This window comes from Bubalus kerabau, chromosome 15 (genome assembly GCF_029407905.1).
Source record: "Bubalus kerabau isolate K-KA32 ecotype Philippines breed swamp buffalo chromosome 15, PCC_UOA_SB_1v2, whole genome shotgun sequence".
Lineage (NCBI taxonomy): Eukaryota > Metazoa > Chordata > Mammalia > Artiodactyla > Bovidae > Bubalus > Bubalus kerabau.
In genome coordinates this window covers 47742697-47755449 of record NC_073638.1, presented here as the reverse complement: position 1 = coordinate 47755449, position 12753 = coordinate 47742697, and the positions used below count along the sequence as shown (strand labels likewise).

At 39.4% G+C, this 12753-nt stretch overlaps 1 protein-coding gene and 1 pseudogene across 1 annotated transcript; both read left to right on the top strand.

Moving 5' to 3' along the window:
- The first annotated feature begins 1571 nt into the window (after positions 1-1571).
- On the top strand, positions 1572-2524 carry LOC129628221 (olfactory receptor 52H1-like; annotated as a pseudogene).
- Positions 2525-11473: 8949 nt separating this feature from the next.
- LOC129628398 (olfactory receptor 52D1-like) lies at positions 11474-12424 on the top strand. Its single transcript, XM_055547828.1, has one exon. The coding sequence runs from the start codon at positions 11474-11476 to the stop codon at positions 12422-12424; it is 951 nt and encodes a 316-aa protein (XP_055403803.1).
- Positions 12425-12753: the final 329 nt, after the last annotated feature.

Below are 12753 nucleotides of genomic sequence, written 5' to 3'. Positions count from 1 at the left end.
TATACTGTATCGGTGTTTTTCTTTCTGGCTTACTTCAGTCTGTATAATAGGCTCCAGTTTCATCCACCTCATTAGAACTGATTCAAATGTATTCTTTTTAATGGCTGAGTAATACTCCATTGTGTATATGTACCACTGCTTTCTTATCCATTCATCTGCTGATGGACATCTAGGTTGCTTCCATGTCCTGGCTATTATAAACAGTGCTGTGATGAACATTGGGGTACACGTGTCTCTTTCCCTTCTGGTTTCCTCAGTGTGTATGCCCAGCAGTGGGATTGTTGGATCATAAGGCAGTTCTATTTCCAGTTTTTTAAGGAATCTCCACACTGTTCTCCATAGTGGCTGTACTAGTTTGCATTCCCACCAACAGTGTAAGAGGGTTCCCTTTTCTCCACACCCTCTCCAGCATTTATTACTTGTAGACTTTTGGATCGCAGCCATTCTGACTGGTGTGAAATGGTACCTCATAGTGGTTTTGATTTGCATTTCTCTGATAATGAGTGATGTTGAGCATCTTTTCATGGGAAGATTTAACATGCTGCAGAGCAGCTAAGCCCATGTGCCAGAACTACTGGAGCCAGTGCACCTTAGAGCCCATGCTCCGCGGGAAGAAAAGCCATTGTAATGAGAAGCTGATGCACATCACTCACCACACAAAAAGCCCATGCAGAAATGAAGACCCAGCACAGCCATCAATAAATATTAGTACATAAATAAAAATGTATTAAAAAAGAACAAGTAGAAAAACAAGTGAATCCTGAAGTTGGAGTAAAAAATTTCTGTGTCATGTCACAAAATAAGACAGTTTGGAAGAAAGGCTCAACTGTTTGATGAAGTTTCATAAGACTGAGTAATTTTACAGATTAGATAGGGTCAAGAAGATCATTGCATAGTGCTGCCAGGAGGCTGGGTTCCCTCTGCTGGGGTAGTTTTCCAGGATTAAAAAGAGGGTTCTATTCTTTCAGCAAGACAAATCTGACATAATAAGTTACTGGAGAATGTCTGATCTTCAAAACTTTTCCAACCTGGGCATATCTGAAGTGGCAGAGTAAACGACCTCAATCTTAGATTTTGTAGAAGAATTTTCTTTGTCTTCTCTTTACGTTTTTAAGGTGTAGAGAAGAATAAAGAAGAGACTGCATGGTCTGCTTTGGTTTCATATATTAAACCTATCTTTTCAGCCCCTTGTGACCCTTGGGCTTTACACTGAACTTTTTTCCAAATCCCTGACCAATGATGTTTCTTTGCCTAATATTATTTTTGCACATATTTTCTTATAAAATTTCCTGAGTTGCTGGTAGCCAGGCAGGACTTGCTTTAGAGTTACATGACTTGTGTCTCTGGGAAAAATTATTTAGACACCACTTCTATTATGACTTAAAATTGTGACTAAAAACTTAGCAAATATTTATGAGCAAAGAGAAGAGAAGGATAGTTTATCACTTTCTAGAACTGAAAATGAGCAGATGATACAGGAGAAGACTCAGAGATGCATGTCTGAAGATAATGTTAACAATCAGTCATGAACTTTTCATTTTCAGTCTGTGAGACACAACCTATCCAAGATCATGATGGCCATGTTCAACTTGACCAGCTTCATGAATCCAGGTTCATTCATCCTGCTGGGGATCCCAGGACTGGAGCACTTCCACATCTGGATCGGGATTCCCTTCTTTATCATTTACCTTGTGGCTCTCGCAGGCAATAGTGTCCTTCTCTATCTTATTTCCATGGAGCACAGCCTTTATGAGCCCATGTTCTTTTTCCTCTCCATGCTGGTGGCTACAGATCTCATCCTGTCTAACACATGTGTACCCAAAACATTCAGCATGTTCTGGCTGGGTCCTCAGGAAATCACCTTTCCTGGATGTCTTACTCAGATGTTTTTTCTCCACTATAGCTTTGCCATGGATTCTGCCACCCTGCTGGCCATGGCATTGATAGCTATATTGCTATTTGCTTCCCCCTAAGATATAACACTATTCTCACCCGTCAGGTTATTACTAAGATTGTAATGGGTATTGTCAGCGGGAGCTTCTGTATCATCTTCCCATGCGTGTTCCTAGTAAAGCGACTGCCTTTCTGCCAAACACTCATCATTCCACACACATACTGTGAGCACATAGGCATTGCCCAACTCGCCTGTGCAGACATCTCCATCAACATCTGGTATGGTTTTGCTGTGCCTGTAATGACTGTTAGATCAGACCTGATCCTCACTGGCATCTCCTAAACTCTCATTCTTCATGCTGTCTTTAACCTCCCATCCCAGGATGCCCACCAGAAAGCCCTCAACACATGCGGCTCCCATGTTTGCGTCATGCTTATATTCTACATACCAGCCATATTCTCTGTCCTCACTCACCGTTGTGGTCACAATATTCCTCACTCCTTCCACATATTGATTGCCAACCTCTATGTAGCCATTCCTCCTGCACTCAATCCAATCATCTATGGGGTGAAAACCAAGCAGATTCGGGAGAAGATAATCCTACTTTTCTTCCTTAAAGGGACCCAGTGACATGAGACTGAGAGTTTGGGAAAGAAAACAGGTAACCATATGAATTTTGGAACACATTTCAATTTTTTCAAAGCTAGAATACAATTACAACTTAAATTTTTATGAAATCCTAGAATTCCACTGTGAGTTGGAAGTGGAACTCCAACTTCACATCATTGTAAGAAGCAATGAGACAAGATAAGGAAGTAGATGTCAAGAAGGAAGACAAAATTTGAAGAAAATGTGTACCTGAAAAGATAGATCAACAAAATGTTTCTATACCATTATGAAGTAGATTTCTGAGTCTTATGGCATAAGAGGAGGATCATGTGTAATTTGGATAGACTATTAGTGTTATAAATAGGTTACAAGATACAAGCAAAGGTCTACCAATTTGGAATATCTTTGTAGGACACTTTCCAGTTGAGAGTTATAAAAGCTAACAAGTGATTACCTTCTTTTAAGAATCATTCAGGAAAATTATTAATCTAAACATGGCTCTCAAACATTGGTTGGTGCCACAATCACCTAGGGAACTTGGCAAAAGGGTAGAAGCCCAGGCTGGACTGTAATTCACTGGGTTTTTGGGTTCTTTAACATTTCTTTGTACAATTCTGATACCTAAGAAATCTTGGACCCTTCCAGATCAAAAGTCTTGGTCCTTTGAAAATCTGTAGACTTGATTCTTGTAGTAACTTCCTGGGCCTGGAAGTAGCATAGTTCTTTATGTTCAGCATAGCTACTTCTTTCCTTCTTTCCTCGTATTATTTATTATTTCCTCATATTATTCACAAATTGAAATTTCACATCTTAAAAATATGCTATCATTTATCTATACTTATTGCAGTTTTTAAAGAATTTTGACTTTGAGCACAAAAACTTCTTATCAATATTGTTGATTATTTTAATGTCCATAGAGATGACCCTTTAATAACTTGGTGTGGTAGATTGTATTTTCCAAAGATATCCACAATAATAATATATTCCATTGTCTATGCTTTTCTGTGGGAGAAGTCAATGGCACCCCACTCCAGTACTCTTGCCTGGAAAATCCCATGGACGGAGGAGCCTGGTAGGCTGCAGTCCATGGGGTCGCTAAGAGTCGGACATGACTGAGCGACTTCACTTTCACTTTTCACTTTCATGCATTGGAGGAGGAAATGACAACCCACTCCAGTGTTCTTGCCTGGAGAATCCCAGGGATGGCGGGGCCTGGTGCGCAGAACTCAGTAATATTTGAAGCTTCTGAAATTAGACTATAATTTTTTTTTTTTTTTTTTGCCGTTTCTAGCTAAGTCTCTTGAAATACTTGACCTTGGTGTGCTCCCTCTTAGAATCCAACTACTATGCAATGAGCATCCCCAGCAACATGGAGAAGTCATGTCTAAATATTCTGGAGGGTGGCCCCAATTGAGACTCCAGTTAACAGTCAGCAACAACTGCCAGTTATGTTGGCAAGCCATCCAGAGCTTCCAGTCCAGCTGAGACTTCAGGTATCTATAGGATCTCAACTGACATCTCTCTGTAATGCATGAAAGACTAAAAGACAGAACTCTTCATCTAGTCAAAGCCAAGCCATAGAACCATGAGAGTAATAATTTGCTATTTTAGGCCAATAAATATGGGAATGGTAAGTCATGATACAATAGATAAATATTGTAAAAATTGGTAATAGGAAGTATGGTGTTGGTATACAAAAAAGCCTAAAATATGCAGCATTCACTGTGGAATAAGGCAACAGGCAGAAGCTGAAAGGGCCTTGATGAGGCTGTTAATGAAGTCTTGAAAAACAAAGACAAAATTAGTACTAGAGGCTAGAGACAAATGAGGACTATGTAGTTGTAGAAAGTTTGGTAATATCATATTTGCTATACTGTGAAAAACAGAAAATATAACTAATTAACTGATGCATTTGGCTGAGGAGATTTTGAAGTAGAATACCAAAAATACCAATATTATTTTTATGTCACTTATGATAAAGTACAGATAAAGAGTTATAAGCTAAAATGAAACCTTTCAGTGTTTAATCATTGTTAGAGTAAATGCAAAGAAGTCATGACTGGGATCAAGGTTTGTTTGTTTGTTTGTTTGTTTTTAATTACCCACACAACAGTCTTTCCAAATGACAAAGGACTCACAAAATAAGAAATGCCCTCAGAGTATAATGTCATCTTTAGGATGAGTCTGTAAGATCCTTTGTTAAGAATACAGAAATATTTAAGGATATGCCTATTAAATCTTTTTAATTAGATAAAAAAGCTTCTAAGAATCTTAATCTTCCCAGAGAAGCATAACTCATGCAAAATCAAACAGGTGGCAATCTGGAAGATATTTGTGGGTATGACTTTTGTCTAATGGGGTAAACACTAAAAGAGTCATAGAAAATCACAATTTTTAAGACAAAATAGACATAAGCACCATCATTTTGGACTAAAAGGGACAGAGTGCAAAATTAGAAGGGGATTTTGGGTTTTCAACTTTATTCATCTGGAAATAGACTGAAAAAAGTATTCAGATGTAAGCACACTTTGTTTCTCATTGAAAAGCAAAAGTCATATGGAATATAAAGCTAATTGCCTAAAGGGCTTCCCTGGTGGCTCAGACAGTAAAGAATCTGCCCATAATGTGGGAGACCCAGGTTCGATTCCTGGGTCAGGAAGATCCCCTGGAGAAGGGAATGGCAACCCACTCCAGTATTCTTGCTTGGAGAATTCCAAGGACAGAGGAGTCTGGTGGGCTACAGTCCATGGGGTCACAAAGTCAGACACAACTGAGTGACTAACACTTAACTTAACCAAGAGCCATGGAGAATCATTCCCAGGGAGTAGAAGTGGGTTCTTATGAAACTGATGATACTTACCTTTGAATGGATTTTAAAAAACTACAACGGACTAGTGACTGTAAGACAATTCTCCCAATATTTTACAAATGAATATTGCAGTTATCCTATCTGTATATCACCATGGTGTGTTGCCTGTGTGAGCAGTTGATTTCTTTCCCATTTCTTTACTCCACAGGTCTTGAAAGGAACTACACTCAAGGATCTATATGCAAGGAACTGAGCTCAAGGAGTCCTATTCACACGTTGTCCTGATTTAAAGGTTGAAATCCCAGACTTTGAACTAATCCCATGAGTGAGATCTGGAAACCTTAGGGAAAAGGCGAATGCATTTTGCATGTAGGTGGAGATCATTATTGTGGCCAAAGGGTACGTTGTTGCAGGTTTTATTTTCCCAAAATGGCCAAAACAATATTTTGCATCCCATGTACTTTCACAATATGGTCTGGCTATCAGAGAAGGCAATGGCAACCCACTCCAGTACTCTTGCCTGGAAAATCCCATGGATGGAGGAGCCTGGTAGGCTGCAGTCCATGGGGTTGCTAAGAGTCGGACACAACTGAGCGACTTCACTTTCACTTTTCAATTGCATGCATTGGAGAAGAAAATGGAAACCCACTCCAGTGTTCTTGCCTGCAGAATCCCAGGGACCGGGGAACCTGGTGGGCTGCCGTCTATGGGGTCACACAGAGTTGGACACGACTGAAGCGACTTAGCAGCTGTAGCAGCAGCATTGCTTCAAAAAGTCCAATATAATTCTACCCCTTCTTATCTGGGCTGCCTTAGAGACTTTGGAAAAAAGAATGCAATAGATGTAATGTTTCATGATATCCAAGACTAGATTTTAAGAAATCTTACATCTTCCTCATTGGTGTTATTGTATTTTTGGACATTCTCTCTAGAACACAGACATTATATTGTGAGAATCCCTACCCACATGGAGGGTTTATGTGATTGGCAATCTGTCTGAGCTCCTAGTTAATAGCCAGAATCAATTGCATCAATTTTAATGAAACTTAGAAATGACTACAACTTCATAAAAAATCCGATTGCAGTCATTTGTGTGTGTGAGAGAAATCTCAAATGACAATAGCCCATATAATCAATAAATTTACAGAATCATAACAGATAATAATAAATTGTTTTAAGTCACTACTTTGGGGGAGTAGTTTGTAATGTAGTTATAAATAACTGAAACAATTTGATTTTCAGTACTCTGAATTTTTCTCCAAAACTGTTAACCATTCTACTTCATCTATTTAATTGTTTGGAAATACATTAGAATTTGTGTTTCCATATATATATATGGAATGTACATATATATATATATGTGTGTGTGTGTGTGTATATATATATATATATATATATTCTTCATAATCTAAATTATAGGCATTCAGTTCCTGACCCATTACCTCCTGTTTTCTAATTCACTTTCTCTTGAATCTGGATGCAATAATCCTTCAATTTCAATGCAGTAATAATAAAACTCATTACATTTTCATATTGCCTCACTTTTTCTCCTTACCAGCATGAATTTAAGGTTCATTCCTATAATTACTGTTTAGTACAAATGCTTTCTTCTTTTCACTCTCCTTTACCTAGCATGCGTGTGCACATGCACACACACAATATATTGTGCTTTTTCAGTAACAGGACACTTGTCATTTCTATTCTAACTTCATTGGTTAAAACCAGCCACATGTGAACATGTGTGCTCAGTCACTCAGTCATGTTCCAACTCTTTGCAACCCCATGGACTGTAGCCTGCCAGACTCCTCTGTCCATGGAATTTTTCAGGCAAGAATACTGGAGCAGGCTGCCATTTCCTCCTCCAGGGGATCTTCCGGACCCAGGGATTGAACCCGGGTCTCCTGAATCTCCTTCGTTGGCAAGCGAATTCTTTACCACTGAGCCACTAGGAAGTCCAACCTACCACGTGCCCCCATCTAAATACATCAGAAACACATATACAGAAAGGAAAGACAAGTCAGACATATGAGAATGAAAAACCTCTATTGCAGAATCCAACACAACCTCGACTTGTTTGTCTCTGGTCTCATCTACTACTATTTACCTGACCTCCTTGCTCTTGCCATACTTGCCTTCCTGAATCTTCTCAAACAAATCAAATACAGTCTACTTCAGGGCCTTGATAATTCACTTGCTGTAAATGTCCAGGTTTCATATTGTATCAATTAAATCAGCATGGTTATGGGTAGGATTAACGCATCAGCAGTTTTTATAATAAAAAGCCCCAAGATTTTCCAGTCTACAGTAAAGGTTTGGAACCACCAACTTTAAGTAAAATTAATAGGTTTACTTTACAGTTGAGGAATCTGAGGATCTGAAAAATTGAAAATGTATTTGAAATTTTCCAGTTAGTAAATATCAGAGCTGGGACTCAAATTTGTATATCTCATTCCCATCTGCTATATTTCCTGTATAAAATAGATTCCTCTGTATGTGAGCACTAGAATAAGGGAAATCATCTTTCAAGTTTCTTTATAAATGTGTGCTAAGGCCCTTTAGTAGTGTCCAACTCTAATAGTGTTACAACCCTATGAACTGTAGCCCACAAGTCTCCTCTGTCCATGGGATTCTCCAAGCAGGAATACTGGAGTGGGTTGCTGTGCCCTCCTCCAGGGGATCTTCCAGAGACTGTACCATTGTCTTTTACATCTCCTTCACTAGCAGGCAGATAGATTCTTTGCCACTAGAGCTACCTGGGAAACCCCAAGTTACTTCACACTTACTCTCAAATCACTTTCCAAAAATCTTGCACAAATTTAAACACCAACTTGCATGAAATTCCCAGACAAATTGGGAATAGCATTTTGCACTGAATACGTATTTATAGTTCAATACCAATGAGTCAGATACTAGGTCTGGGGCATGAAAGGGAGAAAAGTGGTGACAGGATAACTAAGATGTTTACAATGATGTGAAATCTGCCCAGTGAGTACACTTGAAATAAATCTGAGTCCACCGTGTCTCTTCTTCCTTGGAAAGCTATATTTCCATAGCTTAGAATCACTCTAGTCCTAGATAAGATTAGATGATGGTCCTATTCTGGGAGGAAATGCCATTGTTTCCTGTCACATATTTCCCAAGTACACACTTTCCATGTTGCCTTAATTTATAGGAATTTTTCTTGACCCAATCAACTTAGCATTCAATTTTGCATTTCCAATCCAAGATACCTTGCTGAACCAAGTGAAAGTTTGATGGAGAACACTGAAGAATATTTCAGAAGACAAATATGTAACTTCCTTAGAGCATTGTTGGAAAAACATGTATGTTACACTGGACTGTAACTAACAGTACCTTTGAGTATATAGCTTATCATCTGGTACAATTAGATGAAGGAAAAAAGAACAAAAGTTACCCAAATGGAGTCACAAAATGTTAAGAGAATAAAGACTCAGACTCAAGCTAGAGGAATTCAGATCAAACACAGTGATGATTTTCTTAAGAACAAGAGAACCAAAGGAAGTTGTGCAAAATCCAACTCCAGATAGATCTCTTCCCAGTGTATTTTTATTCCATGTAGCCTGCTTTCTCTTTGAATTTCCCTTCTCAACAGTTTGACACAATTTGGCAAAATACATTTTTTTTTCCAAGGGCTGAGCAGGTATTAACTTACTGTGAGACAGTGATGATCCCTCCTGACTTAAAAAAATGTTCAGCATTTAAGAGAAGACTCTGACATGACTCTGTGTTTTCCCAGAGATCTTCTTTGCAAATTCACTTTTACTTTTAGCAGCTGGGAGCACTGGTGCTCTGAGCCACACCACAGCCCCTTGGGTCTAAAAAGTCTTCAGAGGGGAGAGATAAATGAGACCAAATCTCAGATCCTGGAAATATACTATTTGTGCTGGATCAAGATTTCTCTAGTGCAGCTGACCATCAATGCTGGGAGTAAGTGTTTAATGAAAAAGAAGGATAGAAAAAGGTTGAAAGACTGTTCTGTAAAGCCAAGAGCAGAGGTAGGGAGGAGATACAGAGGGATAACAATCCTACAAATATACTGATGTCCTTGTCTACTCCAGAAGTCATCTCAGATTGGTGCCTGACTCCAGTACAGGAGGTACAGTTTCTTGAATCCTTCAAGTATTAAGGTAGCCTTATTGCATACCAAAATGAACCATCAGTAAGTCTTTCTTTTATTTGTATCTCAATTGTTTGTTGCAGTTAGAGATTTTAGTCCCTTACTATTTTACTTACGGGTTCAAGATAAGTCAATCAAAGCTCTAGGAGTAGCTTTTCTTAAAGCAATAATGAGGTAAGAATGGCTCATTCTGCATCTTGCTCTCACTCATATCAGTCAGGCCAGCCAGGCAGGAGTCCAGATACATACATTTGTTAGAAAGCAACCTTGTACTTGAGTACCTAGGACCCTATAGTGCCCTCAGAAAACCTAAGGAATCAGCAAACTTATTAGATTTCCAATCTCCTCCATGTCTGAGGATTCCATCCTCCAAATCTAATTCTCTTAATTCTATCCTACAATTTCTCACACAGAAAGTTTCAAAGCCAAAAAGCTAGGAATACCTATTGCATTACCCTAGGTTCTGTTTGTCCTGTCCATAGCAAAATCAGATCTCTGTCTTATTGAATAGTCTAAGAGAAATTCTTCCTTTAACAGAAATGATATGCGCTCCTTCATCTTTACTCTTTCTTGGTAGCAGCACAAAACATATTCCCTTTATTTTAAAAGACTCATATATCAGAATTGTCTCTTGGTCCCAAGGGAGATTAATGAGGGAACCTCAATGACATTGCCATATTGATGGGATCATTGAGGAGCCATCCATCTTGTATCTTGAGCGTCCACCTAACCTAACTAACTGAGGACTAGTTTTGGCTACCTCTGAAAACAGTTCTTGATTTAAAAGAGGGTAAAACCACAGTGCCTTCAACCATGGCTTATAAGCTCAAGAAAGACCAATATGTCTTTCAACTTGAGGAACTAAATAAAGTTTCCTTTTCTGAAAGGCAAATATATAGTTAGACTAACTGACTCAGACATTTGCAAATGCATGAGCAGTAACAGTGAGTACTGTAACAAATGTTTCTTAAAATATAGGACTGCATTATATGCTTTATATGATTTTCTCAATTAATTATTTGAAAAAACCCTAAAACATTATTATCTGAAATTTTTATTGGAAAACTGAAGACTGAGGAGAATAAAATATTTGCTGAGGATAATCCAGTTAGTAAGTAACAGCAATCAGATCAGATTCTGAACCCGGCAGTCTAAATCTAGTCTCTTATTTTCCAGACTGGACCACATAAAGAGGGTAACAATCCTGGAAACTGAGTTGTGCAAGAGATGCTTGAAGCATTTGAGGAAAACTCAGATTTGGAGACTAAATTTAATTTCCTCAGAGGCACTTTCTCTAAGTAGGAACTGGCTTATGTATGTTTTCTTCATAGCAACATGGAAACCACTTTCAAAGGTGTGGGTGTAAGTATAAGAAAACTATAAGTGCTTATGAAGTTGCTGGGTTAGTGATAGCAGGCATTGTCACAACCCTTGGACCAAAGGAACAAGAGAAATATGGCTAAAAGAGAAAACCAGAGTCAAAAAGGCTGCTGGCAGAGAGATGTATCCAGCTTGCAGCAACCTTGCTGGGAGAGAGCTGAAGGAATAAATCCCTGACCTCCCTCCAGTCTCCAGATGGTTTTTCCCATTGTCATATCAAACCAGAAATGAGAGGGCAAGGACTCTATCATTGTAGCCCAGTGTCCCAGGGACCAGAACAAGATAGAAAGTGGCAGAGAATCGACCAAAGGAGAAAAATACAAGATATTCCTCACAGCATGCACTAAGAAAGGTTATATTTGCATGATATTAATCGTTGATGATTTTCACACATTAGAATATTAGGCAGAAATGGAGAGGTTTCACTGTAGGATGAAAATCTTAGAAGTGGGTATATTAGTTACAAAGCTATTTTAATTACTCAGGAAAGAAATGAGGAAGGCATGATTTGAAGTAGAACTGGTAGACATGGAAGAAAGGTATGAAATTAAAGATTTGTAGGAGAAATAGATTGTTTCTAGGATGAATTTATTTCACCTTATAATAGCTTTCAGGAAGGTAAAGCCTGATTCTCTGCATCATTATGGTTTCTGCATCTGTCCCCAATGACACTATCTTCCATCCTTCCACATTTATTCTACTTGGAATCCCTGGGATGAGAGATCAGCACATTTGGGCTGCCATCCCCTTCTGCTCCATGTATATCCTCGCTCTGGTTGGCAATGGAACTATCCTCTACATCATTATGAAGGAGAGAACTCTGCACGAGCCAATGTACCTCTTCCTGTGCCTGTTGTCTATCACTGACCTGGTACTTTGTTCAACCACATTGCCCAAAATGCTAACAATCTTCTGGTTTAAGTCCCACATAATATCTTACCAAGGCTGCCTCACCCAGATGTTTTTCGTGCATACAATCTTTGCCACAGAATCAGCTGTTCTGCTGGCCGTGGCTTTTGACCGCTACGTGGCTATCTGCCATCCACTTCATTACGCGTCCATCCTCAACGCCATGGTGATTGGGAAGATTGGTCTGGCATGTGTGGTCCGTGGCCTTCTCTTTGTTTTCCCCTTTGTTATCCTCATAGAACGCCTACCTTTCTGTGGACATCACATCATCCCTCACACCTACTGTGAACATATGGGCATTGCCAAACTGGCCTGTGCCAGCATCAGGCCCAACACCATTTATGGTCTCACTGTGGCCCTTTCAGTCACCGGCATGGACATGGTCCTCATCGCCGCTTCCTATGGCCTAATCCTGCGGGCTGTGCTGTGCCTGCCCTCGAAGGATGCCCAGTTCCGAGCATTTAGCACTTGTGGAGCTCATATATGTGTGATTCTTATATTCTATGTACCTGCCTTTTTTTCCTTTTTCACCCACCGCTTTGGCCAGCAAGTACCTCCTCACGTGCATATTGTACTTGCAAATCTCTATCTCCTTGTGCCCCCTGTTCTCAACCCTTTGGTCTATGGCATTAACACCAAACAGATCCGCCTGAGAATATTTGACTTTTTTATGGGGAGAAGATAGTTAAGTCTCTCCATAACCCAAGGAAGAACTGGTAAAGCTGTAATTAATTTTCTACTTTCTCAAGCATCGCTTATCCTTATACTAGAAGTTAATGTTTCTGCCAATCCTAGCAAGCCAGTTGTTGTCCAGTCACTAGGTCGTGTCTGACTGGGATTGCATGAACTGCAGCACACCAGGCTTCTCTGTCTATCCTTCCCTCTCTCCTGGAGTTTGCTCAAACTCATGTCCATTGAATCGATGATGTCATACAACCATCTCATTCTTTTTTGCTCCCTTCTCCTCCTGCCCTTAATCTTTTCCAGCGTCAGGGCCTTTTCCAATGAACTGGC

Coding starts and splice junctions, on each gene's coding strand:
- LOC129628398 (XM_055547828.1), top strand. CDS start 11,474: ATGGTTTCTGCATCTGTCCCCAATGACACTATCTTCCATCCTTCCACA.